The 24866-nt window shown below is 38.6% G+C and overlaps 4 protein-coding genes across 8 annotated transcripts; 1 reads left to right on the forward strand and 3 right to left on the reverse strand.

Annotated features, from left to right (window-relative positions):
- Nucleotides 1-4123: 4123 nt before the first annotated feature.
- LOC100115208 (uncharacterized aarF domain-containing protein kinase 2-like) lies at nt 4124-7410 on the reverse strand. Its single transcript, XM_032599016.1, has 9 exons — nt 6940-7410; nt 6548-6862; nt 5961-6002; nt 5766-5874; nt 5571-5688; nt 5224-5445; nt 4945-5145; nt 4748-4873; nt 4124-4527 (listed from the first exon to the last, which is right to left on the reverse strand). Exons 1-9 carry the CDS (start codon nt 7307-7309, stop codon nt 4333-4335), a joined length of 1698 nt encoding a protein of 565 aa, XP_032454907.1. The 5' UTR covers nt 7310-7410; the 3' UTR covers nt 4124-4332.
- Nucleotides 5519-11802, reverse strand: LOC100114430 (cyclin-dependent kinase 8). Of its 4 annotated transcripts, XR_004227416.1 has the most exons (12): nt 10316-10446; nt 9911-10013; nt 9730-9840; nt 9519-9659; nt 9252-9441; nt 9065-9179; nt 8897-8995; nt 8438-8510; nt 8265-8362; nt 8086-8191; nt 7323-7847; nt 5519-7220 (listed from the first exon to the last, which is right to left on the reverse strand). XR_004227416.1 is itself a non-coding variant. In XM_031928652.2 (11 exons), the coding sequence occupies exons 1-11, from the start codon at nt 10444-10446 to the stop codon at nt 7632-7634; spliced, it is 1383 nt and encodes a 460-aa protein (XP_031784512.1). In that variant the 5' UTR covers nt 10447-11802; the 3' UTR covers nt 5519-7631. The 4 variants fall into 4 exon arrangements, 3 of the variants coding, with proteins under 3 accessions (XP_031784512.1, XP_031784513.1, XP_032454908.1); XM_031928652.2 differs by having other exon boundaries at nt 5519-7847; nt 10316-11802; XM_031928653.1 differs by having other exon boundaries at nt 5519-7829; nt 10316-10726.
- LOC100115168 (dnaJ homolog subfamily C member 17) lies at nt 11112-12898 on the forward strand. Of its 2 annotated transcripts, XM_008213938.4 has the most exons (7): nt 11112-11286; nt 11379-11481; nt 11572-11700; nt 11780-12169; nt 12241-12321; nt 12390-12608; nt 12693-12898. In XM_008213938.4, the coding sequence occupies exons 2-7, from the start codon at nt 11410-11412 to the stop codon at nt 12807-12809; spliced, it is 1008 nt and encodes a 335-aa protein (XP_008212160.1). In that variant the 5' UTR covers nt 11112-11286; nt 11379-11409; the 3' UTR covers nt 12810-12898. The 2 variants fall into 2 exon arrangements, with proteins under 2 accessions (XP_008212160.1, XP_001599974.1); XM_001599924.6 differs by having other exon boundaries at nt 11123-11481.
- On the reverse strand, nt 12797-15070 carry LOC100114394 (serine--tRNA ligase, cytoplasmic). Its single transcript, XM_001599522.6, has 5 exons — nt 14451-15070; nt 13995-14279; nt 13703-13924; nt 13370-13626; nt 12797-13297 (listed from the first exon to the last, which is right to left on the reverse strand). Exons 1-5 carry the CDS (start codon nt 14913-14915, stop codon nt 13042-13044), a joined length of 1485 nt encoding a protein of 494 aa, XP_001599572.1. The 5' UTR covers nt 14916-15070; the 3' UTR covers nt 12797-13041.
- Between the last annotated feature and the right edge of the window lie 9796 nt (nt 15071-24866).

Genomic DNA, 24866 nt, shown 5'->3' on the forward strand with positions numbered 1-24866 from the left:
GAGCAGAGAAACATTTCCCACCCGGTCACCCGAAACCTGCGGCCTAAACACAACCCTCTGAATTCCAGCGTCGTGTAATAGAATCGCGAGATGGCAGACCGCTCCCACACCAATTAAAAAGTTTCTGCGAACCAGGAGATCGCGATCTTATCTAGAAAAAAACGTGCGCAATTATGTAGATGAGAGTGGGGCGTAATTGGACAGGGGTAAAACAGAATACTTTGAGTATGTTCCAATAAAACCCTAGTAAAATTGCCCAAAAAATTGTTACATGTAGTCCTCCTTGTATCAATTTTGAAATATATGTTCACCCTTGCTATTTTTTAATCCCAAAAATTGAATCGAATCAAACTGCACACATGCAATTTTGCCTCGTAGTCGAGCTAAAATTGCAGATAACGATTTTTTAAGACGAAATAATATACATCAAGATATAAGCATAAGCATCGGCGCACACCTGAATCAGAAAGATATTCCAACAGCCAAATCCCAACGGCGAAACGTGAGCCGAACGCGAGCTCAGAACAGCAAGGGAGAGTGAGAGAGATAATGCTCTGCATATCGGATGGTTACATCGCCGACTCTGTTTTCCGTCTATCGCGAGCAGTCATGCAAACAACGAAACACGCTCCGTAATCTGAATAACTGGACCGCAGGCGAGGAGTCTACTGACGTGCATGAAAAAGTCAGAAAGCTATTTGGAAAATAGCCACCTGGGAGAGGTATACATGAAAATTTGAAAGATGATGCCGTTTGCTGCTTTTGTTTGTTTGCATCGATTTAAAGTTTTTATATAATAGTGGCCGGTAGGTCTTGAATAACGATCTGTCTTTCCATTCACATTCACGCGCGCAGCGGGGATCTTGGAAAATACTTTACCCCATTGAAAAAAAAGCCCACTTTTTTTTTTTTGGACCTCTGGAACCGCACATTCAAGATCAGATGTATTTATAACCATGTGCTGGCTTATTATCATGTTGGGGCATTGTAGCTAAGGGTTTTTTTTTCTTCTAATTTTACAGTCACTGTATGGCACAAAAATGTATTCATTGTAAAAAAACGTATGCAAAGTACTCATGTATTAACAAAACATCTTTTTTTTTTGTTTCAGGTAAGTACATACCTACACTGACATCATAAAGGTAAGTGCAAAATTTGTTCTCGCTGTATGGCCATTTATTTTCACCCAAGCGTTTCGACTTCCAAACCAATCGCGAACAATTTCAATTCAAAACTAACCAAAGTCTATGATTTTCGCTTTTCCGCGACTTTCTATATAGCCGCGCTACTTCGATCCCAAAATAATACACTATGGCATCGATATTGCACGCCAAGGCGTCATGCATATAATCGTAATAATTTCAAACCGTCATAAATTAGATTAGACACGAATGAATACTGTAATGCTTTTCGAGAAAGTTGCGGATAGATTCGCTCGCTCGCAAATCCGCAATAAGGTATACTATAATTATGAGGCGTTCGACGATAAATCTTTTTTTTTCCAATTTTCGCGCAACGAGATATTTATACGTTCTGCTTCTCCGTGTGTAGTCATTCAAAAAAAGTAGAGAAGATAAAAAGGAGCATATTCAGAGAGAGAGAGAGAGAGAGAGAGAGAGAGAGAGAGAGAGAGAGAGAGAAAACGATCCACAAATGAAAGCACGAGATTGGTGAAAACCAGTTATAATCAGGAGAGGGCTTAGCTTATAGCTCTAGCCGTATAAGATTAACAGACGCGCGAGGATGGAACAAAAAGACATTAGCCGCGGCGCGGCAGCGGCATCCAATAAAGGGGCAGGCTATATATACGAGGCTATAGCCTCACGCGGTGGTAATGTGGTTTATACAGCAAGAACGAGATGCGCGAGCGAGTCTATCTTAGAAAACGAGTTTCCGATCGGAGACTAGAGCTAGGATTCACAAATTCAACCGGCGGTTACGTCAGCGTTTGTGCCACGTCGTAATGAGAAAGGGTGTTACTTTCAGAGAATTATGTCTGAGATCTTTCCGAGTCATTTATCAGCCGTCTGCGCGCGAGATAGAAGAAATTATGATTCTAGATGAATATGTGTAATTTATAACGCATTATAACATAAAAACGCGCTGACACTAAATCCACGATCGACTATATTGCGAAGTAGTGCAAATTATGAACGAACGAATATAAGTTTTCTGTGGCCACGTTGCAATTCGTGCGTTTTAGCAACGTTATGCTACTATCATTTATAATATAATTGGAGCGAAAATAGATTGATTAGTTGAGCCATACAGGCGAGCAGTGGTTCAAACTGTGCTGCGCTATTTCTATTCTGTCCAATTTCCGATTAATCATCGGCATGAATCAAAATATTTGTAAAAATCGTTCATTCGCTGCTCTAGGTTCGCGACTGAACCTAGAAAGCAGTCAGCACGAAGAAAACACACGAGTAATCGTCACACTCTCTTGTAAATAAAGAATCATGTTGTTTGCAGCATGACCGACATTTCACCGAAAATTCGCGTTACGCTCTATACTGATAGCGGAACGAATTCCCATGCGCGCATCATTCTATTTTACGTTTGCTCTACATCCAAAAACACGACCATACAAAAACACTGCAGGTATATACTAATTATGTAATGTACATAACTCATTTTTATGAGTATAACTTATTTTTATAAGAGTATACAGTCAGCGAAAGAGCCGCAAATTTGCGTCTCGCGGCGCACGATAAGTTCCACTCGATGGTCAAGATAGCCGATCGATGGAAAAAAGCTCTTCCTCTGCAACAGTACACTCTCTCGTTCTCGAGGATCGATCTCGAGTGCTGGTATACAGCGCAGTGGCAGCCAAGCGAAACGGCTCGCTGTACGTTATACAAGCGCTCGTCGCGTTTTTCCGCGTGCGACGATAGGATGTGCTGCGGTGTACGTTTTCACGCGGACAGTCAGCGATCGGAGAGCAGCGAATGGCTGCACGACGAGAGATCCGTCGCGCAAAAACGGCGACTTGCGACTGCTTTTTCCCGTGACCGCGCGCTTGCGCCTCATGCCGCAGACACATCCGTCTTTTACTGTTACAGTTTCCATTTTACGCGTTGGAATAATCTGATCGCTTCATCCTCGCGCTGCAGGATGAGACTATGCTTATTTTTCAAATTTTGCAGAATGACGAGTGATACGATGTTAATTTAAAATTCAAATTATTTACAGCCGGATTATGGAACTATAATGCTCATGTGCGTACGCTTTTCGATTTAATTTTCGCAAAATCCTCAGCGACAGGTTACACAGCCCATTTTTATAGGATAATTATACAAATATGACCTTAACAATGACACCCCATTCATCTAACTGATCTTGCCCAAACACGAGAGCTATGAGGTGTTTGGGGAATCCCGCGCTCGTACATAAGTATTACGTGTGTTCGCAGTGAGTAGCGATTTTGATTCTCGCGCGTGTATGTACGTGTACCTGGGAGGGCACGTGCGCGAGTGATGTGACCAAAAACGGTGCAGCCAGCAGTGGGCACAGCATCAGCAGCAGCATCAGCATAAGGAGTCGAGACATGCGAAGCGGTCAACCACCCGACAACACCAGGAAGAGCTGATATTCACCTCCTCTCTCTCTCTCTCTCTCTCTCTCTCTCTCTCTCTCTCTCTCTCTCTCACTCACTCTATCCCGGCGTATAGAGTCACGCGGACATACGTTTCTTTTAAAATTCCAACGCGACGGGATTTTCTTCCCGGACACCTCTTCTTGTTTGGTCTCTATGTAGCCGCGCCTCGTCGTCGTTTCTTCCTCTCTTTCTTCCTTTCTCTCGATCGGCCGCGACTTATCCGTTTCCACCCACCGTTTCGGTGGTCTCGGCTGTGTCTGTATACTCGAACCGGCATCCCGGCTATATAGGATCGTGCGCTTATAAAATTCAAATTAAGGATGTAGTATGTTATCCTATCGAGCTGACGCGTCGTCGTGTCGAGCGGGGCTAAAAACGCGAGACAGCGAACAAGGTGTGCGTTCGGGAGGATGGTCTGACTTTAAATATTTTCAAAGATAATTCTTTCTTGTCCGATTATGCAATAGGATATGATACTGCCTTTTTTAGAAACTCACTCCGATTACGTAGTCACTGACCTTAGAATATTTTTGTATCATCTTACAGAGCGTCGATGCTTCTTTTTTATTGTTTCGATCATTCTGAGCGGACATCGCTTTCTTTTTTTTTTCTATGCACGCGTTGCATGTATCATTAAAATTTGGAGAATCTAACTTAAAACTTTTTACCGCAATGGTTCTCGAAAAATAATTACAGGCGTTTGGCAAAATTATAAACGCAGTAACTCACCGCATTCAAAAGTCGCCGAGCTTGGCAGAGAAGAGAAACGGAGAAAGTTCGCGTATCAAGTCGATATTAGGATCGAGGCTGCGACCTAGACCCTCGATCACCGCCATGCCGAGGATGACGCTGCTAAATGAACCGTCCTGCTTGACCTGATAGCGCACCATCGCCGAGAACAGTTCCGACATTACGTGACCCACGTTTATCTGCGCGTTGATATACATAATAATAAGAAACTCAAATCTACAGTCATTATACTACAATCTAATCGTTGCAGATAAGATTTTGTAGTCTCTGTTAATTTTATATATAAGAAAGTTTCGCGTGTATGGCTATAAAATTAAATTCAAAGGCCAGTCTGAAATGCGATTGTTGGAAAGATTGATGATAAAAAGCAAAACTAGACACTCGCGAGTCTGATCGTACATTTTCTAGCTTAACTCCTCTGCGCAGATGGTTCTTGACAATCTTATCCATGGTTTCCATGAATCCCACCGGATCAGGAGACTTGTGAGCGCTGTGATTCATCATCAGATCGGCGGCCCTCTTACCCTTTGAAAGAGAAACAACGATTCAATTGAAATTCGAAAAATGTATATTATAAGGTGAAGGTGCCATCGTACGTCTCCGGCGACTACGAATCGAAAGACTTCGCGAAAATTCCTGCGGCACGATTCGCTTAGCTCGGTCACCAGACCGCAATCGAGAATCACAATGCGGAGACTCGTGCTAATAGACGATTCGAGCGGTTCACCGTCGGGCCTCTCCTGAACCAAGATGTTACCCGGATGGAGATCGCAATGAACAAAGTTGTCTTCAAATATCTGGGTAACAGTTTTTTGCTTTAATTACAATCGTCAATAATAATCTAGCGAATAAACGATGTAAAATGAACTCTAAACCATTTTAAATACTGCCTTCAGTCCTATCTTAGCGAGTTGTTGGCGCAGCACGCAGTCTTTTTCGTGCACGTATTCGTCGATCGGACGACCCTCGTGAAAGCTTTCCACCAATATTTGATTGCAAGATAGATTGCGAAATGGTTGCGGAAATTGTACGTCGGGTCTCGTCGCGAAGTGTTGCGAAAATTTCACTAGGTTGTCAGCTTCGATTTCCAAGTTAACCTATTGTAAAATTGGAATATTCCAGGATAAAATGAAAGGGTTTCAAAATTTCTTAAGCTAGAGTGGCAACAGGTTTTGTTTGAAAATATTTTATTGTTCTTTTTTTTTCAAATAACTTTACTAACTTGATTTTCCATGATCTGAGAAAACTCATCTATACAATCAGTGACGTTGAGCCATTCGAGACTTGGCACGAAGCAAGTTACACACTTGGAAAGTAATCGTAAAATAAACAGATCGCGCCTGTACAATTATACGTACATAATTAGTCATTAAGTAAAATCTAATTTCGCACTAAGACATTTTGTTATACTTCATACTTCAGTCGATCCTTGACGCAAGGATGCAAAATTTTTATAGCGACTGGTCTCACATCGCCCGGAGATACTGATACGATTGTTTTTTCTATACCTACTCGCAAGATTCTGCCTGCATAAATTATTTTACGTATTTTAATTTATTTATTTATCTTGAAAGACTAAACGAAGCAACATTTTTGCTTTGGAATATCTTACCTAGGTTATCGGCAATGTGTCCGAAGTGAAAATGTTCAGCAACTGATAAATGCAATGAAAATATGAAAATTCGTAATTATAGGCAGCAAAGTCAATTTGTACTAGTTATGCAATGGTTTGAAAATAACGACGATAATCAGATTACGATCTGTCTTCGATTTGCAATCGCGCATTTTATATTCATGCAAAATAATCAGTTTCAATCAAAATCAAATGACTTCTGTATTCGTAGGCTATAAATCATTATGAATGAAATTTTTATAAATTCAAGATTTATTGTACAATTACCAATTGTTGACTTAATGAAAGGATTGCAAATGGCAAATAATTAAGTAATTCGCAAAAATTAAACCTAAAAATAGTAAATGTAATTTTTCTTTCTTTGCCTACATCCCATTCACGTATCAATTTTCGCGTCTTATTTTTCAAGCCCTTCAACAATAACTATAATTATTATTGTACATACTTATCGCCCTACAGTCACAACATAAAATTAACACTCCCTTACCTCTGCCAAAGAATTCCTAAAACTCGCAATGATCAAATTGAAAACAAGACATGGAATGTAAGGTGAAAATCTTGCTTACCCTCTACAAAAGCGGAAGTTTGCGATCTTTGTTTCACGTAATCGTAACTATTGCAATAGTTCACATCCAGGAGTGCCCGATGTACTTGGGCACAACAGCCTGAACCTATGGGGACGCGGTCTATCTTGACAAAGAGTCGATGCCATTCGGGACCGTAGGTCGTCTCAAGCACGTGGTTCGTGTAGAACCACGAGTGTGCCGATGTGTTACGTTGAAGCCGCGATAAACATGAGCAAAACTCTTCAGGGTACAAGTCGCGTCGCGTAGACATCCATTGTCCTAGCTTCGTGAAGGTGGGGCCAAGGAATTCTAAGGCTACGAGGGTAAAAAATGACACCGGTGCATTTAGTTGTGTTTGGTAAAATTTAGTATTTTCTAGTTTTGATACGCACCTTTCAGATAAACGATGGGAAGCGTCTTGAGACCGAAGAATTTATTGAGCCAATAAAATGTTAGCAATGCGAAAACGACGACTGTTATCACAATAACACGCAACGTAAGTAATACGATTTCCCATAAAATATTTAAAATACTTGTATTTTTTTTCTTATCGATTGATAATGCTGCTTCATTCTTCGTGATGACTTCTCTTAGTGATAGGATTCTGGTTTTGCATAATGCTTGTTTCGCTATTTCAATGCAGCCACTGTTCTTCAAAGTCGCGCGATAACCTCTGTTTAAGTAATGTAAGTTTGATACCCTCCGAAAAGCTCTCTGAGCAAAAAATTTCGATAAAAATAAAATTTTAAGTTTGGCGAACATCAATTAAACCTACACTGATTGTTGATGTAATTGACGATTATACAAATATCACTGTTTTGGTTCGGTCAAGGTTTAACCCCAAATTCCAAATTAATAACGATAACGTTGAATATAAAAGAGTGAAAGTGGGCGATTCTTATAAGAACAGAGGAATAAAGCTACAGTCTTTTCTTCTATAAATAAATTTGTAATGTGATGATGAATGACGCATGTGGATATAATTTACACAGAGATTGAACGCACACGCCACTGCATCCGTCAACGAGTTAATTAGATAATATTATTGTATGGTTCTTTTTTTTTAATTACTTAGAGAGACCTATCAAAAACGCTGATGGAAGTTCGATGGTTGTGTTGGCTGAGCAGTCGAGTAAACCATGCCCGGCGGCTGTTGATGGGTCATGGCATGACTTTGGTGCTGGTGAAATTCGGGTGCCCCATGGGGGCCGTTCAGTCTCACTCTCTTGGGGTTCTGCCCATGACTATGTTCGCCGTTACCTTGTTGCTGTTGACTTTGTTGCTGAAAATTTTTGTTAATCTAGAATTTCAAAAATTATTCAACAAATAATAAATCAGGTTTGAAAAATTAATATATAAGTGTGATCAAAAACCAACATTTTTGGCCACATTATTTTATCAAACTCAATGAAAATGAAAAAAAATCAACTTTAACAAAAAAATATATATATATAACATTTGCTAGGGGATAAAATTGAATTTTTTTTAACCAAGTGCATTGTTTTTGAAAGATGAATTGAAATATTTTTGCATCTTACAGTTTGTTGTTGGTTTTGTCTAGTTTTATTTTCAGTCTTATCTTCGCTATCATCGTCCGTTAAAAATTCTCTTTTAGGATATGGGATTGGACATCCCGCAAAAATACTAGAATAAAATAAAAATAAACTTATAGAAGATCAGTTTTTATATTTCACAAAATTTATAAAGTATCACTTACTCTTGAGTAGGCAGTGGGTCTTCTTGAAAGTAAGGATCTTGCATGGAATGTTCTGATGTGATTCTTTTGTTCGGATCCATCATTAATAATTTTTGCAACTAAAATTAAAAAACAAATTAACGTTTTTGTAGACGATTATATTCAATAAAGTATCTTTGTATTAAAATTCATACCAAACTGAAAGCTTTACTATCTGGTTTGACTTTATGCCGGTCCATATATTTCGTTAATGAACAATTGGTATAACTAAAAATATTAATGTTATGTTTATTTAGACTTTTGAAAAATAAGTAAGTTAAATAGTACATTACGATACGTTTGACTTAAATGGTTCATTTTTACACGGCGCGTAGCGCCCTCGCTACGCTCGGGTGCTAACTGCGCCGTGTAAAACTGAACCATTTAAGTCAAGAGTATCTTATAAAATTTTATAGCACAGACTGCTAAAATCCGCAAGTCTCGCCTATTCGTGACTAAAGTAGTCCTTATTTGCACCGTGAGGTTAGCGCACGAACGTAGCGAGTGTGATAAGCACGGTGCAAAAAAGGACTTCTTTAATCACAGATAGGTGTGACTTAACAGCGGATTTTAGCCACACTGTTCTATAAAGTAATTTTTAAATGATATCTTACTTAGAACGCTTGAAGTCTCTCAATAATGTCTGATGTTCAGGCATTTTTTTAATATCTTCCCAGTCTTTTTCAAGTGGAAAACCCATGACATTGAATATCCTTAAAAATTCGGTGTTGTTTGTATACAAAGAAATAGAACATTGTTTTTAACAAGAAATATAAAAGTACCTGTCCAATTGATCATGGTGGTATGGATTACTAGTTTTGATATCTTCTTGTCTACAATGAAAAATTGGTTCAGATGTCAATAGTTCAGCAAATATACATCCTATAGCCCAAATGTCTGAAAGAAAAAATAATTTGATTTAACATAACCAAAATTAAATAAGAAATGTAAGCGTAATTTTATTCTTACCTATAGCTTTAGTATAATGCCTAGCTCCAAGTAGCAATTCTGGTGCCCTATACCAAAAAGTCACCACAACAGGATCTAAGTCTGCAAGAGGCTTTAACGGAGCATTGAACAGTCTAGCAAAGCCCATATCTGCTATTTTTACTCTACCTCTCTCATTGCCTTCCCCCATTACTAGAATATTGGCAGGTTTCTAAAAAAATCAGTAGTATTATTATAATAACACAATAGTACATTAATTTTAAAAAATATGTAGAATCATGATATTACTAAGTCTCTGTGCAGAACCCAGTTGGAATGCAGATAATGAATACCATCTAAGATTTGGTACAAGAGAGATTTAACCATGCCTTTTGGCACCATAATTTGTTTTTTATTTGCTTTTGCTGCTCTATGAAATTTGATAATATGCTGAAATACAATTTTTTGAAAATTAAAAAAGGGAACTCTATTAATGCTATAGAATAATTTTTTTATTTACCCATAAGTCATGTTCTGCAAAATCAAAGAGTAACCAAACTTTGCGATCATTATGAGATAAAAATACACGGATGAGGGTGATGACATTAACATGCTTAAGTTCTCTAAGAAGCTGTAAAATAAAAATTTGAATCATTGTTATTATAGAATATTATAAGTCATCTAGACAGTCAAAAACTCACTGTAATTTCTCTGCAAGCAGACATAGAAAGTCCTGTGCCTTCGATTTGTTTCAATGCAAAGTCTTTTGTATCTGGTCTACTTTTCAACTCACTATCAGGAACCCTACAAAATATCAAATCATTTAGATACTTTCATACAACAATTACTTTGCTTATTTGAATTCATAAAAACATTATTTTTTGTTAAGGTCAAGGAACCTGCATAGGTAAACCTTAGAACTACATCAATATAAAAAAACACTGTTCGAATCAAGAAATAAAGCATCCTGCACTTTCAATTTTACCAGATATCATTGTATCTATTTTTTTCTGCTATCTCTAGACTTCACTAGCAACATTGTAATATTATATAAAAATATTTTATAGTCGAAAAAAGTTATCGAGATCACTAATGGAAAAACTAACCCCTCTTTTCTGCGGGCTTTGTAGACGTGGCCATAAGTCCCGCGGCCGACTTTGCAGCCCTCAAATTCGAACAAATCCTCGACCTTAATGCGGTCCTTTTGGGTCTTCATCTTAAATTCATAATCCATCATGATTAGCGTTCACTGAACGGTTCTTATAATTATCAACTGCAATTGAGCATCTTTGTCCTAATCATCTACAACTCCAATTGCAAATTGTAGTATGTTCTTTGTTGTCTACTTTATTGTTATTTTAATTGTTGGAACAAAATAAGTCGGAAACCTTTTCGTTGTATATAAAATTAACTGATCTGTTTTTTTATTAAGAAATAAGTAGAAGTTTGACTATAGGATTTATACATTCGGCTTTTTGATGTAGAGAGGTTGTGTCACGCTCACGCACAGAGTCGTTCTAGAATCTTATATATAGATCGCGGAACGAAGGAAAATAATATGGCGTTAAAGCGCGCGAAATCACTATCTTGATTTTTTTCATAAAATACTCATGTTTGTTTTTTATACAAACATTAATTAGAAACAATTGTTAATCAAACCCAAATCATTCTGATACACAAAACTTAAGACAGAAATTACGTAGGTGTTGAATAAAATCGTGATTGTAAATTATCGTCTGTTATATTAAAAATTCTTACATAAATTAAAGAATCGTGAATAATATTAATTCGCTCTGCAGCTTTATTCTATTTATATTTTTTATAATTAACCCTATTATCTTTTGCACTGCGTTTTTCCGTTCTTATAATTGTATGACATGCTTATTACGCATGCGTCAATATAATAATAAATATTAAATAATTTAAGCCGTGGTCAAATGTATGTACATACAAGAGATGAACAAGTTCTACGTTTATAGAGTTTTGCGAACTGAACTGACCCTTTAACTGGCCTGTGAATTGTAATATACCTATACATTATCGATATGATCCAGTAAAAACGATTCGGAATCATATGGTAACATAACCTTTATCATAAACAGCCCTGATAAACAGTAAACAGCGTATAAGTGTAAGGTACACAACTTTACAGTTGATTTAAATTTACAGATTATTATTTAATTATAAAAAGTTGATCATAATGGATGACGATATATCAAAATTAGATTTATATGAAATCATCGGTGCAACTATAACATCAGATGAATCTGAGGTAGGTTATTTTTGTCAAGCTATGTTCTGATGTACACATGATTATACGAAAAACAAAACTCATTACATTTACTTTTATCATTGATTATAGATTAAAAAAGCTTATCGAAAGAAAGCACTCAGTTGCCATCCTGACAAAAATCCAGATAATCCAAAGGCAGCAGAATTATTCCTCCAATTAAGTAAAGCATTAGAAATATTAACTGATGCTGCAGCACGGGTAAATTTTTAAAAATTGATTCATAAGTTCATTCTGTTATGTTGTTAATCATTGATTTTAACAATAATTATACTTTTAGGCTGCCTATGACAAAGTTGTAAATGCAAGAGCTCAGGCTAAACTTAGAGTAAAGGAATTAGATGCCAAGCGCAAAAAATTCAAAGATGATCTTGAAGCTCGTGAAGAAGCTTTCAAAAGATCACAAACTTCAGGTTACACCTATTCCCCAAAAAGTGACGAAGAGAAACTTAAAGCTGAAATAGAGAGGTTGAAAAAGGAGGGTTCTAAGTTAGTTGAAGAAGAAAAGGAACGATTGCGCCAAAAAATATTAGAAGATTTACGGAATGGATCTACTAATAATGGTTATAGTGAAGATGAATGCCGCTGCAAAATAAGATGGAAAGTTGATGCTGATGATACAACTAATGGTGGTTATGATTATGATAATCTCCACAGGTTCTTATCAAAAGTATGATCAATTTAATTTTAATTAACAAAGAATATATGCACAAATTATGTAATTAATATTATCTTTTACAGTATGGTGAAATATCAGTATTAGTCATATCAACAACAAAAAAAGGTAGAGGTCTAGTCGAATTCAAAACTAGGGAAGCAGCTGTAAGTAAAATACATTAAACTTAAAAGTGTTCAATCATGTACAAAATCTTATGAATTATTATTTCTAGGAATCTGCAGTTAACTATGAAAGAGGTCTTATAACAAATCCCCTGAAATTGGAAGGCATATGGGAGAAAGGCAAAAAAACCAAACAACAATTTCAAACTACATCTAATCCAATAGTTGGAGGTGGAAGTTTGTTCGCATCAGCTTCCAGATATACAAATCAAAATACTACTAGTCGTATTCCACAAGGACTTAGTTGTTTATCTGTTCCAGATATATTTGTTAATATTTATTTCAATCTGATTCAAACTCCATTTTGTTCATGTTGGATTTTAAAACTAATGTAAAATTTGTCTACTTTACAGAATACGCAAGCTCACAGTGATGCTGATTTGGAAAACGCAGTTTTGAATAATTTGAGAAGAGCAGAAGAGCGCAAAAGGTTAATAGAAGAAATGAAAGCACAAGATGAAGGAACGTGATTGTTTAATTATTTGTAAAAATTTCTACCCATAACAAAGTCATTTTACTTCTTAAGATTTAATTTTAATAAAAAATTTTTTAAAATCTATACATTTAATAAGTATGTATAATCCCTCCTAGTAAAATATAATCTTTACAAAAGAAGCAAAAATAAATTAATTAATATTGCTCACTGCTTAGAAAATTGAAAATGCATTTTCACAAATTATTTTATTGAAATAATTATCCAAATTATTTGTTCATATTTTCCTTTTGCTTTTTCTGTTTCTTGATTTCTACTTCATCAATTGGTGCTGGCTTGACAAAGGGTATTTCCTCTTGATATTGTGTAGGCATAAATTGAGCTATGGCTTTGGGTACTTTGATTCCAGTCTCTGTTTGGTTAATTTCTAATACAGCACAGATAACTCTTGTTACAGCACACATAGTAGCATTCAACATATGAACATAATCCGTTGAAGCATTCATCTTTTTAGTTTGACCGTATCTGCAAAAATATTCCAATGTATGAAAAATTAAATTGATATTACATATCCTTTAACGTAAACAATTATTTTACCTGACTAATAATCTCCTAGCTTGATAGTCTAAGCAATTACTGCATGATACAAGTTCTCTGAATGCACCTGAACCAGGGAACCATGCTTCCAAATCAAGCTTTTTTGAAGCTGCATGATTCAGAGCACCAGATACAATGTTTACAATTCTATATGGTATATTTAATTCCTGATAGAAGTCCTCCGCGTTCCTTATCATTTCCTCCATCATTTCCCATGACTTGTTATCATGAGGAGATGTAAGGCAAAACTGTTCTACCTGGAGCAAGATTTTGCATTTTACTGTTTTATTTGGATAAGGCATCATTTTATTAAATTAAACAGTTAAAATTTACCTTCTCAAATTGGTGAACTCTGAATATTCCTCTTGTATCTCGTCCGTGAGAACCAACTTCTTGTCTGAAACATGTTGAAAGTCCTGCATATCTGATGGGTAGTGTGGCCTCAGGAATCCATTCACCCCTATGATATGCGGCAATAGGTTGCTCTGATGTTGCAATCAGGTACTTCTCCTCTAATTCTTTTTCATCACCTTTTTCACTGCCTTTTCCAATTACCTAAAAAAAAAATGAGACATTAACATGATCTAATTTTACATCATTATGAAGAGTCTATTATAATACTCACTTTGTACAATTCTTCATCAAACTGAGAAAGTTGTGCAACTTCCTGCATTGCATCTTTTCTCATAAAAAATGGAGTGTAGAGGGGTTTGTAACCTTTATCAAACAATTTCCTGAGAGCCAGCTGTATCAAAGCATGCTCCAAGAAAACTGCTGCTCCTGTCAGGAAGTACCCTCTGCCTCCTGATACTGCAGCACCTCTCTCTCCATCCATACCATCTATCATGTGTATGAGATCTACGTGTGAATACTTTTTCCTCTGAGTAGTATCCCCAAATGTTCTTTCAACCTGTTAATAAAGATATACAGAAACTGGATGATGAAATACTTGCACTTGCATATAACATTTCATTAATTATTCCTCTATGCTCTAAACAATCCTTTATATAGGGTTGCACTTTTTTTGAATAAAAAAACAGAAGAAGAAGAAGAAAACTGTCAACAGTCTCTGCGAACCAACCTTGTTTTCCTCCTCATCATTGCTGACGGGCACAGACTGGTGCAGGTGGTTGCCGACTTCTCGGAGAGCACTGTTCCTCTGGGCCTCGGTCTTAACGAGATCCTGGTCGTTGCCAGCAATGGCCTCGTCGATGAGTGTGCGGATCCTCTTGATCTGGGTGACAGTGAGCGCTTTGAGGTTATCCGAGGTAACCTGAGCGTCGAGATCGTCGGCAATGGACTGGGGCACGCTGTCGTCGTCGCCGACCGGCTCCTTCTTCTTCATCTTCTCGCCAATGACCTTGCTGCAGAGGTTCTTGAGTTTGTTGAGATTATCGGCGCGATGCCGCAGCTGTCTCCAGAGCTTGTCCTTCTCGATGACCGTGTCAACGAGACCGACATCCTTGAAGCGCTTCTCCTGGTTTTCGCGCACCTTTTTCGGGTCGAAGCCCTTGTCCTCGCGGAAGAGGTCCAGATCGAGCACCATCTTTTCACCGGTAGTTTGTTGACTTTTGCCGAGGAATTTCGGGAGAGCAGCGCCCAGGTGCTATCGGCGTTGCGTGTATGACAAATACACTCGAAATCGAAGTACTTAGGCAGCTGTGCAGCTCACCACGTGGAAGGCCAGTGGAGTGGGGATCATATATGTATACATCACCTATATATATATATATATATATATAAGCTAGGTTTTGTACAGCGGAAGATGTAATAGCCCGGTGTGTTCGGTTGGTGAAAGGTGGTAGCGTGGAGCGCGCGCCTTTTGAATCGGCGTTGCTCCCGGGAGATGTTGGGACAGGAGCCGCTCTTAGCAGGTTTTAGTTAGGAGAAAATAGCGTAGCTTGGATTTCAACTGTGGGCACAATTTAGAACAAGCTCTAAGTTTGCGTTTATTTAGTTTCAAAACGTACAGAAAAACTGCGAAGTGCTCTGGAGCGCGGCTCGAACCAATCTGTCTCTGGGGTGCTCTTCTCTGCCGCCAGCCGATACATACAAGATGACATACAAGATCGTGTTTGTACGGAATACATTTTATATAATCACAACCAATATTAACGTAGTAGATGAGCTTGCGAACGGCGCAATTGGAAAATTAGTTTACATTGAAACTAACGATCGAAATGAAATTACACGTGTATGGTTGCACTTTCAAGATTCACCAAAAACTGGACAAACAATAAGACTAAAAGCTGCTGCTCTCATAAATAAATATAATATCCATCCTTAAACGGTGCCAATAGACTGAAGAACTGCAACTGTTTACTTAAATAATAATAAAACCATTATTGTGAAAAGAAATCATTTCCCGTTAGTATCAGCATGCTACTTTGAAAAAAATACTTCTTTATTTTTATAATCCTTTCCAAAAATTATATTCATTTGAATAATGAATAAGTTCAATTTTAAATACTTTCTACTTAAATCTAGTTAAGTTATAACTTCTGCCGGGCGTCCCGGGACGCACATGTTTTTTTTATACTATATGAATAATTATAATAATATCTTTTCCCATCATTGGTTAAATAAAAATGAGGCTTCTATAAAAAAAGTTGGATGCAAATCAATGCAACAAGTTCACAGAGTACATATCGCACTTCAATCCCGCTTTGAAATATCGCTTCGATTCGACTTATTATTATTATTTACATATTTATTTACGAGACTAAAATAATTGTATATGATAAGATTCATTTCAACGACTCTCCAAGATAAAGCTCGTTAAGCCTAAAAAAGGCGTCGGGAAAAAAAAGCTCGCATACAGCAAAAGATACTCGTGAAACCAAACAAAGCAACATCGCAATAAAAAAAATACGTAAAACGTTGCACAAAAAGACCAACGCACGTTCACGTGTGAAATGCTTGTGACGTAAACGCGCGCAAAAAAGCGCTATTCGGTCAATTATTGCATACGAGAAAAACGATGCAAAATCTCGAGGCGCGCGAGGCAAATGCACGCTCACTCTAATTTCCATCGTCGACGACACGCGGCATTGTCGATTCGCTCCGCTAGTGCGCACAACTTCTCGCGCGGCTCTTTGCGCTTGCACTATACAGCTGTGAGATATAGATGTACCTACATAGCCATGACGCCTACGACTTACCATTAAACTGACTTATGGCAGCGACGTCGCGATGCGTTTAGCCTGATTAAAAATCCATGCAAACCCGGTTAAAGTTCTTATAGTGCTTTCGAGAGCCTGTACTGACGCCTCCACAACACTTTCGAACGCAAAACAGCAGAGTATACTTGTAGTTTTTTCATGTGTGTGTATGTATATATATAGTGGTAAAGAGATCGACTAGCGAAAGCTGGTGAATCGCGTTTCCGGAGACAAATAGCGTTTTCGACAAAAATGCTATGTTTCAGAGGAAAGGGTACTATACTATATAAGATGTAGTGTTTTCCAGGAGCGGATTAAATTAAGTAAGCTTGACAGAGTAAAATCCTTGAATTTCATTACGTTTGTCCACGCTTATTTATATTTATTTAAAAAAAAAGTCTCGAATGCGAGAGTAACTTGATTTTTCAGCATCGCGTTCATCGCAGTTTTATTCTGTTAGTCGAGTTGCGCAGCTGTTTGAAAAAATTATCGGAGAAAGAAGTAGAACGAATACAGTAATTAGCACATGACTTTCAAACTTTTTTAATGTTCAAACTTTATTATACGCGCTTCAAACTGAATTTTTCAGCGATACATTCGACTTATAAAGGGCGTTACCCAACTCCCCTATAATAGTAACTATAATCACCGCGCGGCTTAACGATTGTAACATTGTCTGACGGCCGATGGTACTTATACTCTCAGCGACAAACTCCTCGAAAAGCCTCTGCTCACACAGGTATCCGATAATTAGTGCCGCTCGTGAGTTAGGGCGAGACGAATGGAGATTCATATGAGAGTATAACACTTGCACTTTTGCATCCGTGCGCGAGATTCTTCGGACCGACAAACGCACACGTATACGATGTATACTTCTATATATGCACTAATAGTCTCGAATCAATTTCACTATTCGCTTGAACAGTTACGACGCGCTTTAAAAGCACACATTAGGTATAGCCCTTGGTCTTCCATTCGACTCGTCGCTGATTTTTTCCCATGCTTTTTTCCACGCGTCTGGCAGCCTTATAGTTTTCTTCCTTTGTTTTTTCTCCGCTGCTCGGCTAACTTCCTTTTACCGAGAAAGAAGGCGTCTTTGATTTCCGGCCGGTCGTTGAAACTGGAGAATTTTGAGAGAAAAGATTTCACGCGCGGGCGTGGAGAGTATTTCCCAAGCAATCTTTTCCTGCAATTAAGTGCACTGCTCGATACAATATGTTATACCTTAAAGTCTGTTTATCATGACTCAGCACTGGTTCGCAATTGGAAAGCCGTATATATACGAGTGGCATATATTAATTCTTGGTAAAACCGAAGGTGAAGTCTCGCGAGCAATTAAACTCCCATTAAGAGAATATACTTTAAGAGGGATTCATCGTCGTTAGTTTCTATAATAGAGTATAGTATATGTATAGGTGTATTTTTATTTAAGCTTCACAGCAAATTATTATACACAATAATACGTCATTGAACTCGGCGAACAATAAAGTCTAGGAAAGGGGACTGTCCTGCGTTAATTTTTCCTCTGTATATAGCTTACGTAAAATATGCGCCCTTTCCGGTCACAGCAGCAGTATATAGTGCATTTTTTCATCCCCCCATCTTTTTCTCGAGTTCCCTGCGCTGTACAGGTACACAAATAGCTTCCGCATACGATTCCTTTATCTTCCCGTTGCCTTTTCCGTTAGGTATTTTATTTATTTCATTTTTTCACAGGCGAAACATCATTTCATGCCTGGCTCGGCTCCGATTAAAGCGGCATAAGGCCGCAGCTCGCGAGAAAGCGAACTGTATACCGGGAAAAAGAAAAAGGAAGAACGCTTACTCCTCCCTTTGCGCGTTTTGAGAAAACCAGCGAATCGCTCCCTGCATGAATTACGCGTTTTGACGTGATGCACGCGGATCTCAACGTTGCTTTATAATTATATAAATGTACAATATGTTTATTCTTTAAAGCTTATATAAGCAGTAAAAAGTTATTTCCTACCTGAGTCGGCATGTATCTATTTACCATGCATTCGTTTATTCACGCCGATGCGCGTGCGTCCGTTATTTGAATCCGTTATCCGTTATCAATACTTCCAATCGCATGCAGAATTCGAATGCCCACTAATTCAGTGTCTACTCTATTCGACAGACAGTTGCTCTGCGATGTATTAACGTCAAATCAATTTATGCAGGCATCAGAAGCAAAAAGTATACATAGATACCGATACCTATACGTATGAATTTCTGCACAACTTATGATCGCTGCTCTACATATATAGCAAGGTTTACAGAAACAACAGCGATTCGATTCCGAACAACGAGACTCCATCAGCGTCATCTAATGGAGTCCTGCAGGACATGCAAATTCAACGGAGCTCTTCGGATCCATCGATCGTGCGAACGCACGCGCGTTTCCGGAAAATAATAGTATAAAAACGCGACAGTCAGTCGGACAAAATCAACGCCCACGCGCTCGCGCTCGCGTTATCCCATCGATTGTCCGGCAACTAACGAAATGTCCTCTTTCGCAGCAGCCCCAATGTTCGCCCATTCACTATCGCGCCGCGGCGTAACTCGATCAACGGCCAACCACTCAGTGCGAAAAAGCTCTCGCGCGCGAGCCGCTCCACAAAACTGCTGCTCCACACGCCTGCATTTGCTCTCTCTCTCTCTCTCTCTCTCTCTCTCTCTCTCTCTCTCTCTCTCTTTCTCTCTCTCTCTCTCTCTCTCTCTCTTTCTCTCTCTCTCTCTCTCTCTCTCTCTCTCTCTCTCTCTCTCTCTCTTTCTCTCTCTCTCTCTCTCTCTCTCTCTCTCTCTCTCTCTCTCTCTCTCTCTCTCTCTCTTATTCAACTTCGTGGACATCTGCGTGTACGCTCGGCCGTGACGCGGGAAATCAACTTCCGAAGTGAGCATCATCGCGATTCCCCGGGCGCGAGCTCGCCCATAGAGGAAGTTGTCTCGCTCTCACACTATACTGCTATCGCGTCGGTGGCCGATTTTCCCGCGGGACGACGACCCTGCGTCGTGCATATGTGTGCGGATTCGGAGCGCCGGGGATGCGCCGATAAAGTTCCTCTAACGCGTGATTAACTCTCGGCGGCGCGTCAAAGCAATATCCGACTCGCGCACTGTATGTGTGTGTGTGTGTGTGTGTGTGTGTAGTCCGAGTAATGGACCTAATTCGCGAAAACGTTTTCGCGATGACACACTTTGGAGCAGTTTCTGGGAGTCGTAGGGTGAGCGGGGCGAGGGAGTTTCAACTCGCGAGGACGAATGTAAATGTGTGATGTCCGTGACGAGTTATAACGTAATTCATTAGAGTATAGATCAGTAGTATAGGTTGGCCCGCTCGGCTGCGCGTATGATATGTGGACCGATGTTATGAGGGCTGTGGGATACCTATATATATATATATATATATATATATATATATGTATGTATGTATATACTCTGCGCAACTGGTGCTCGCGCGTACGAATATCGAAAACGATTACGAAGTAGGCGGTGTGTGAGATTCAAATAAATGCCCAGGGAAAATTCGTTGACGCCGTCAGATTTTGGAGATTTAAAACGCGTGGATTTCGCGTCTCGAAATTCGATCCGTCAGTGCAGCCTTTTTCCATTCAAATTATTCGCGCTTCCAAAATTAATTCCTACGATAATCTTTATTTTTGTTGTACTATTTATATAGTACCTATACATTTTGCGTGCGTTTCTCTTTTCGGACGGGTATAATAAACGGCGGAGCCGCAAGCGCTTGATATTTCGACTGTTATATATTTGCAGGAATAACATAAACAGACGCGGGCGACGGATTGATTTTCACGTTTATTACTTGGCAAATAATCCATAAAGTATACATTTCTGTTCCTCGCTACAGACCTACATTCTCTCCCCTTCTTATATCGCGCAGCGTTTGCGACCGTCTCCGTTTTTTCTTGCACCATCCGGATCGTTTACGATAAAATCCTCGCGCGTTTCGCGCCGGCAAAAAATTTAACGACAGTAGCATCAACGCGTCGAAATTAATGGAACCTTCGAACGCATACATACATAGAAATATACAATATACATATGCCTATATGATCTCGTTGCGATGAGATAAAATTATGCCGCCTCGTGTCACGTTAACGCGCGCGCGGATCGCACAATGCAATTACCCGATATGAACTTGACGAAAATGAAAAAAGCCCTTTGAGGCCGTGGGTGCAGCCTGATGCGCGAAAGGAATTTTCCGGCACTGCGCTGCAGCAGCGTGCAGTATTAGGTAGTATATAGAGAGAACGGCTTCTAATGGGGAGAATATATCAAAGGCCTTTCAGAAGCAAAATGCACGGCGTAATTCGCGGCAGGCCGCCTCGCCGCCGCCCTGTCTTGAGCTAGATGCCGCTATACGACTCTGCAGCGAAGGAACGAAGAAACTCTCGCGGAAAGATTTGCCTATTTAAAAAAGTTGGATTTGTATTTCTCGCTGTACATACATCCTTTGCCCGGCGCTGGTATATGTATATATATATATATATATGTGTGTTTGTGCGTGTGCACACTACGAATTTCCATTTATCCTCTCTTAAAAAAATGATGGACTTGATTGTGAAGCCTTTAATACGTGATTCTGATTGGTTGCTATGGTCGGTTGCCTAGGTAACAGATGGAAACCCGCGCGCTTTAAATTCATAACCCTCATAACAGTCATAACACTGGTAGAAATTTTTCAGGTGTTTAAAATAAAATGAAATGAGGTTAAATAGTATGAAATCTGAATAGTGGATTCAGAAAAAATATATGCAATATTACCAGCAAGAAATCTTGATAAATTAATCATTACCAAAAGTGTAGTATTGAAACGTGTGTATTGAAAAGTGTCTCCCTAACCCTATTTGAAGTAGGTAATAATGTGTGTGTGTATGTTATTTAGTTTTTTTTAAATATAGTGAGAACTGCAATTAAAAGAATAAAAAGTATAAAGATATATTGTGTCTCCGTGCTCAAAGTCGCTCACGGTGAGGTTTAAGAAGTGAATTTAAAGAAAAGTTCAATATCCGAGTCAGTGAGTTTGAGTTTATCACTACAGTGCCCTTTAAATTTTAAAATGGATAGACAACTAAAATTTGACACAGCCACTTACTATGTTACCTAGAAATATGTAATCTAGATGATTTTGATTGAACTGTTTTCATTCATATTTTCGCACCAACGCCAATGTGAATTTTTTAATTTAGCGGCTCACATTTTGCTTATAAACAGCTACGCAGTAACTACTATCTCTAGCACATTGTATTTCTGGTTTCCAGTGTATTTTTACCTGGAGAAAATGATAAATATTTTGGCTTTTTTGTCAAGGCATTAATGAGAATATTTACTTTTAACAGTTGTGAGAGATTTTGAGGTTTTTCCATTGCATTGCATTTGCTCTCATTTGAAAACTAATTTCTAGAGAGCTCATTTTTTAGATATAGATTTCTGTTTTGATTGTGAAAATATTTAAAGTTTAATTGACCTTAACTGAAATACTTTTGATTTCGACTTCAACACCCATGATAATTATTTAGTCGTATAAGTTATTCACATCAGTGTCGGAATCGAAATCAAAAGTATTTCAGTTAAGGTTAATTCAACTTTGTATATTGTTTCATTGACACAAAAGAAATCTATATGTAAAATATGATCTCAAAATCTCTCACGACTGTTAAGAGTCAAAATTCTTATTAATGTCTTGATAAGAAAGGCAAAATATTTATCACTTTCTTCATGTAAAAATACACTGGAAACCAGAAATACAATGTGCTAGAGATAGTATTTACTGCGTAATTGCCTATAAGCAAAATGTGACCCGCCAAATTAAAAAATCACATGGGCCTCAATGTGAAAATATGAATGAAAACAGTTAAATTAAAATCATCTGGATTACATGTTTCTATAGGTAGCATATCAAGTATCTGTGTAAAATTTCAATTGTCTAGCTTTTTTACAATGCAAATGAATAGCGTTGTAATGATAGGCTTATACTCACTGACTCTTCTACTGAACTTTTCTTCAAATTCACTTCTCAGACCTTAACGACAACGACTTTGGGCATTGTTAATATATTTATAGTAAAAGTATTACAGAATAGGGTAACATATGGTAGGTAATATGGTAAAAATATTAGCAGAAATTAGTGTACCCAAAACTTATGGTGTTTTTTCTACCAGGGTTATTAGACATAGATAGAATAAGGAGCGCGCGAAGCGCGCCTTCATTCCTAGTGGTAAATGAATTTAAATTGTAGATGCGCTTTCTTTTCGTCGATAAATTTTATTTTCACTTGCGGACTAATTATATTCGAGATAATGAGGAAAAATGCGCGTTTTAAAATTCGATAAATAACCGCTGTTACATTAATCCAGCCGTTTGCCTCAAGCTTCGCTGCATGTGTGCTACTTACACGGGGAGCCGCAATGAATGTATAAATCTGCGAGTGGCTGCGTTTTACTGCGGAGCACATTTTTTAGCAGTCGGAAATCCTACCCTTCGAGCATTTTATTTCAGACAGGAACATCTAAACAGACTCTCGAGAGTCGGAAATAAATAAACTGACTGTAACCGAAGTAATAAACTACTATATAAATTATATAAAGTATGGGTAGAGTGGATTTTGAGAGAATCTATACGTTCGATAGGAGAAAAAGTACAATACGAACGCGAAAACTCATCCGTCTCTATGATGACGCGATGGAAGAGCTTGAACATGGCATATACTCCCGCGTAAATTAATCATCGATATAGAGAATGATCGAAATGTGGCGCAGTACGTTGCGCGCGGCTAAACGAATTTACAGCCACGTGCGGAGGTCGTTAACAAGCTCCTCTTCGCGAGAAGGCTACCTGTAGCCAACGCGCCAGATCGAGTCGATATATAGCGCATCGTATATAGATGCGGCGTACTATGGAGCCAATTCCATTTTCTGCATAGGCCAGACCGACGAGCTTAATCTCCGTGCGGCCGAGTTGCTTTTTACGAGTTGCTCCTCGCGCCGCGCGGCTATTAATTCTCTGCGCCTTATTTATAGGTATACGCACCGGCGGGAGAGTGAATATAGTGCGCGAGTGTTGCGGAGGCCATCGGGAAATTTTATTGCAACGAGACGAGCGTCGCGAAACGTCTATATACAAGGATAGCATGTTTTTGGGGAAAATTGGTTTTGAAAAGGAGATAGAGATAGAGAGAGAGAGAGAGAGAGAGAGAGAGAGAGAGAAAGTTTCTTGCTTATCTGAAACGAACGCTTTAATTCGCGACGTTTATCGTTGTATTGATTCATTCTTGATGGCTTACTCTCGTCCTTTTTGAGTTAATTGAATGACGTTATACCGCACAATTATAGATAGTATGTACATGTATAGGCGAAAAGGGATATGCGCAAGTACAAAACCTTGAGGAATAATAATTAGCATAGCAATGCTCTCTATCCGTGTTTCGCCTGTTTTGCAAGACACGTTTATCTGTCTCTAGCGAGTATATACCGCCGATGTTGTTACGACGAAACTGTTTTCTGTACTGACTCAGTAGACTTACTGTAAAAATTACGAGAAAAATACAAAAACTTACTCTTTACAATAAATCAACCTAATTGTTTCGATTAAATAACTCGTCATACGCGTAATTAAGCGTCTAGATTTAACCAAATGTACAGATTTGCATATACAATTTATTCATTAATTGGTTCGCGTTCAATTTGTCTATGGCAATTATGCACTTAACCATGTATATCGCCAAATCAAAATCATATTGCAAATTAAATATGATATTTAATTAAATACGATCACAAATGAGAAATATAGTCTAATGCGGCGAAACATTACATGCAGACGCACGAAATGAATGATTTCGATCAGTTGTAGTAGACCAAGAAAAAAGCTGCACCCTCTTGAACCTTCTGATGGTCTCCCCCTAACGCCCAGCTAATTATCATCCCTCGGCTTCTTCAACGCCTCCAGCATCAACAGCGTCTTGATCTGTCTCCCTCTCTGTCATAAACGTCCCACTTCCCGACGCAGTCTTTTTTCCACAAGCCCCAGCGACGCCATGCAAATCGAGCGCCGTATACATTGCATATACGCAGAAATAACGCGATATTACAAGAATGTATACACCTATACGTACTTGGCGGTGGCGACCTTTGTTTCGCCGTTGGAGAACCGAGAAAACAAGAGACGTTTAATGTACGACGCGGCGACGAGTGTCCCGCGCGCGATCGTAAACACCCTCGATCTCGCGCGCACTTTTTTTTAACAGTCTCCTCGTGAACGCGACTCTCTTCTATACGGATCGAGGCGAACGCTATAATCCCGGTGTTGCGAGAGAGTCA

The sequence above is a fragment of the Nasonia vitripennis genome, chromosome 4, assembly GCF_009193385.2.
Source record: "Nasonia vitripennis strain AsymCx chromosome 4, Nvit_psr_1.1, whole genome shotgun sequence".
Lineage (NCBI taxonomy): Eukaryota > Metazoa > Arthropoda > Insecta > Hymenoptera > Pteromalidae > Nasonia > Nasonia vitripennis.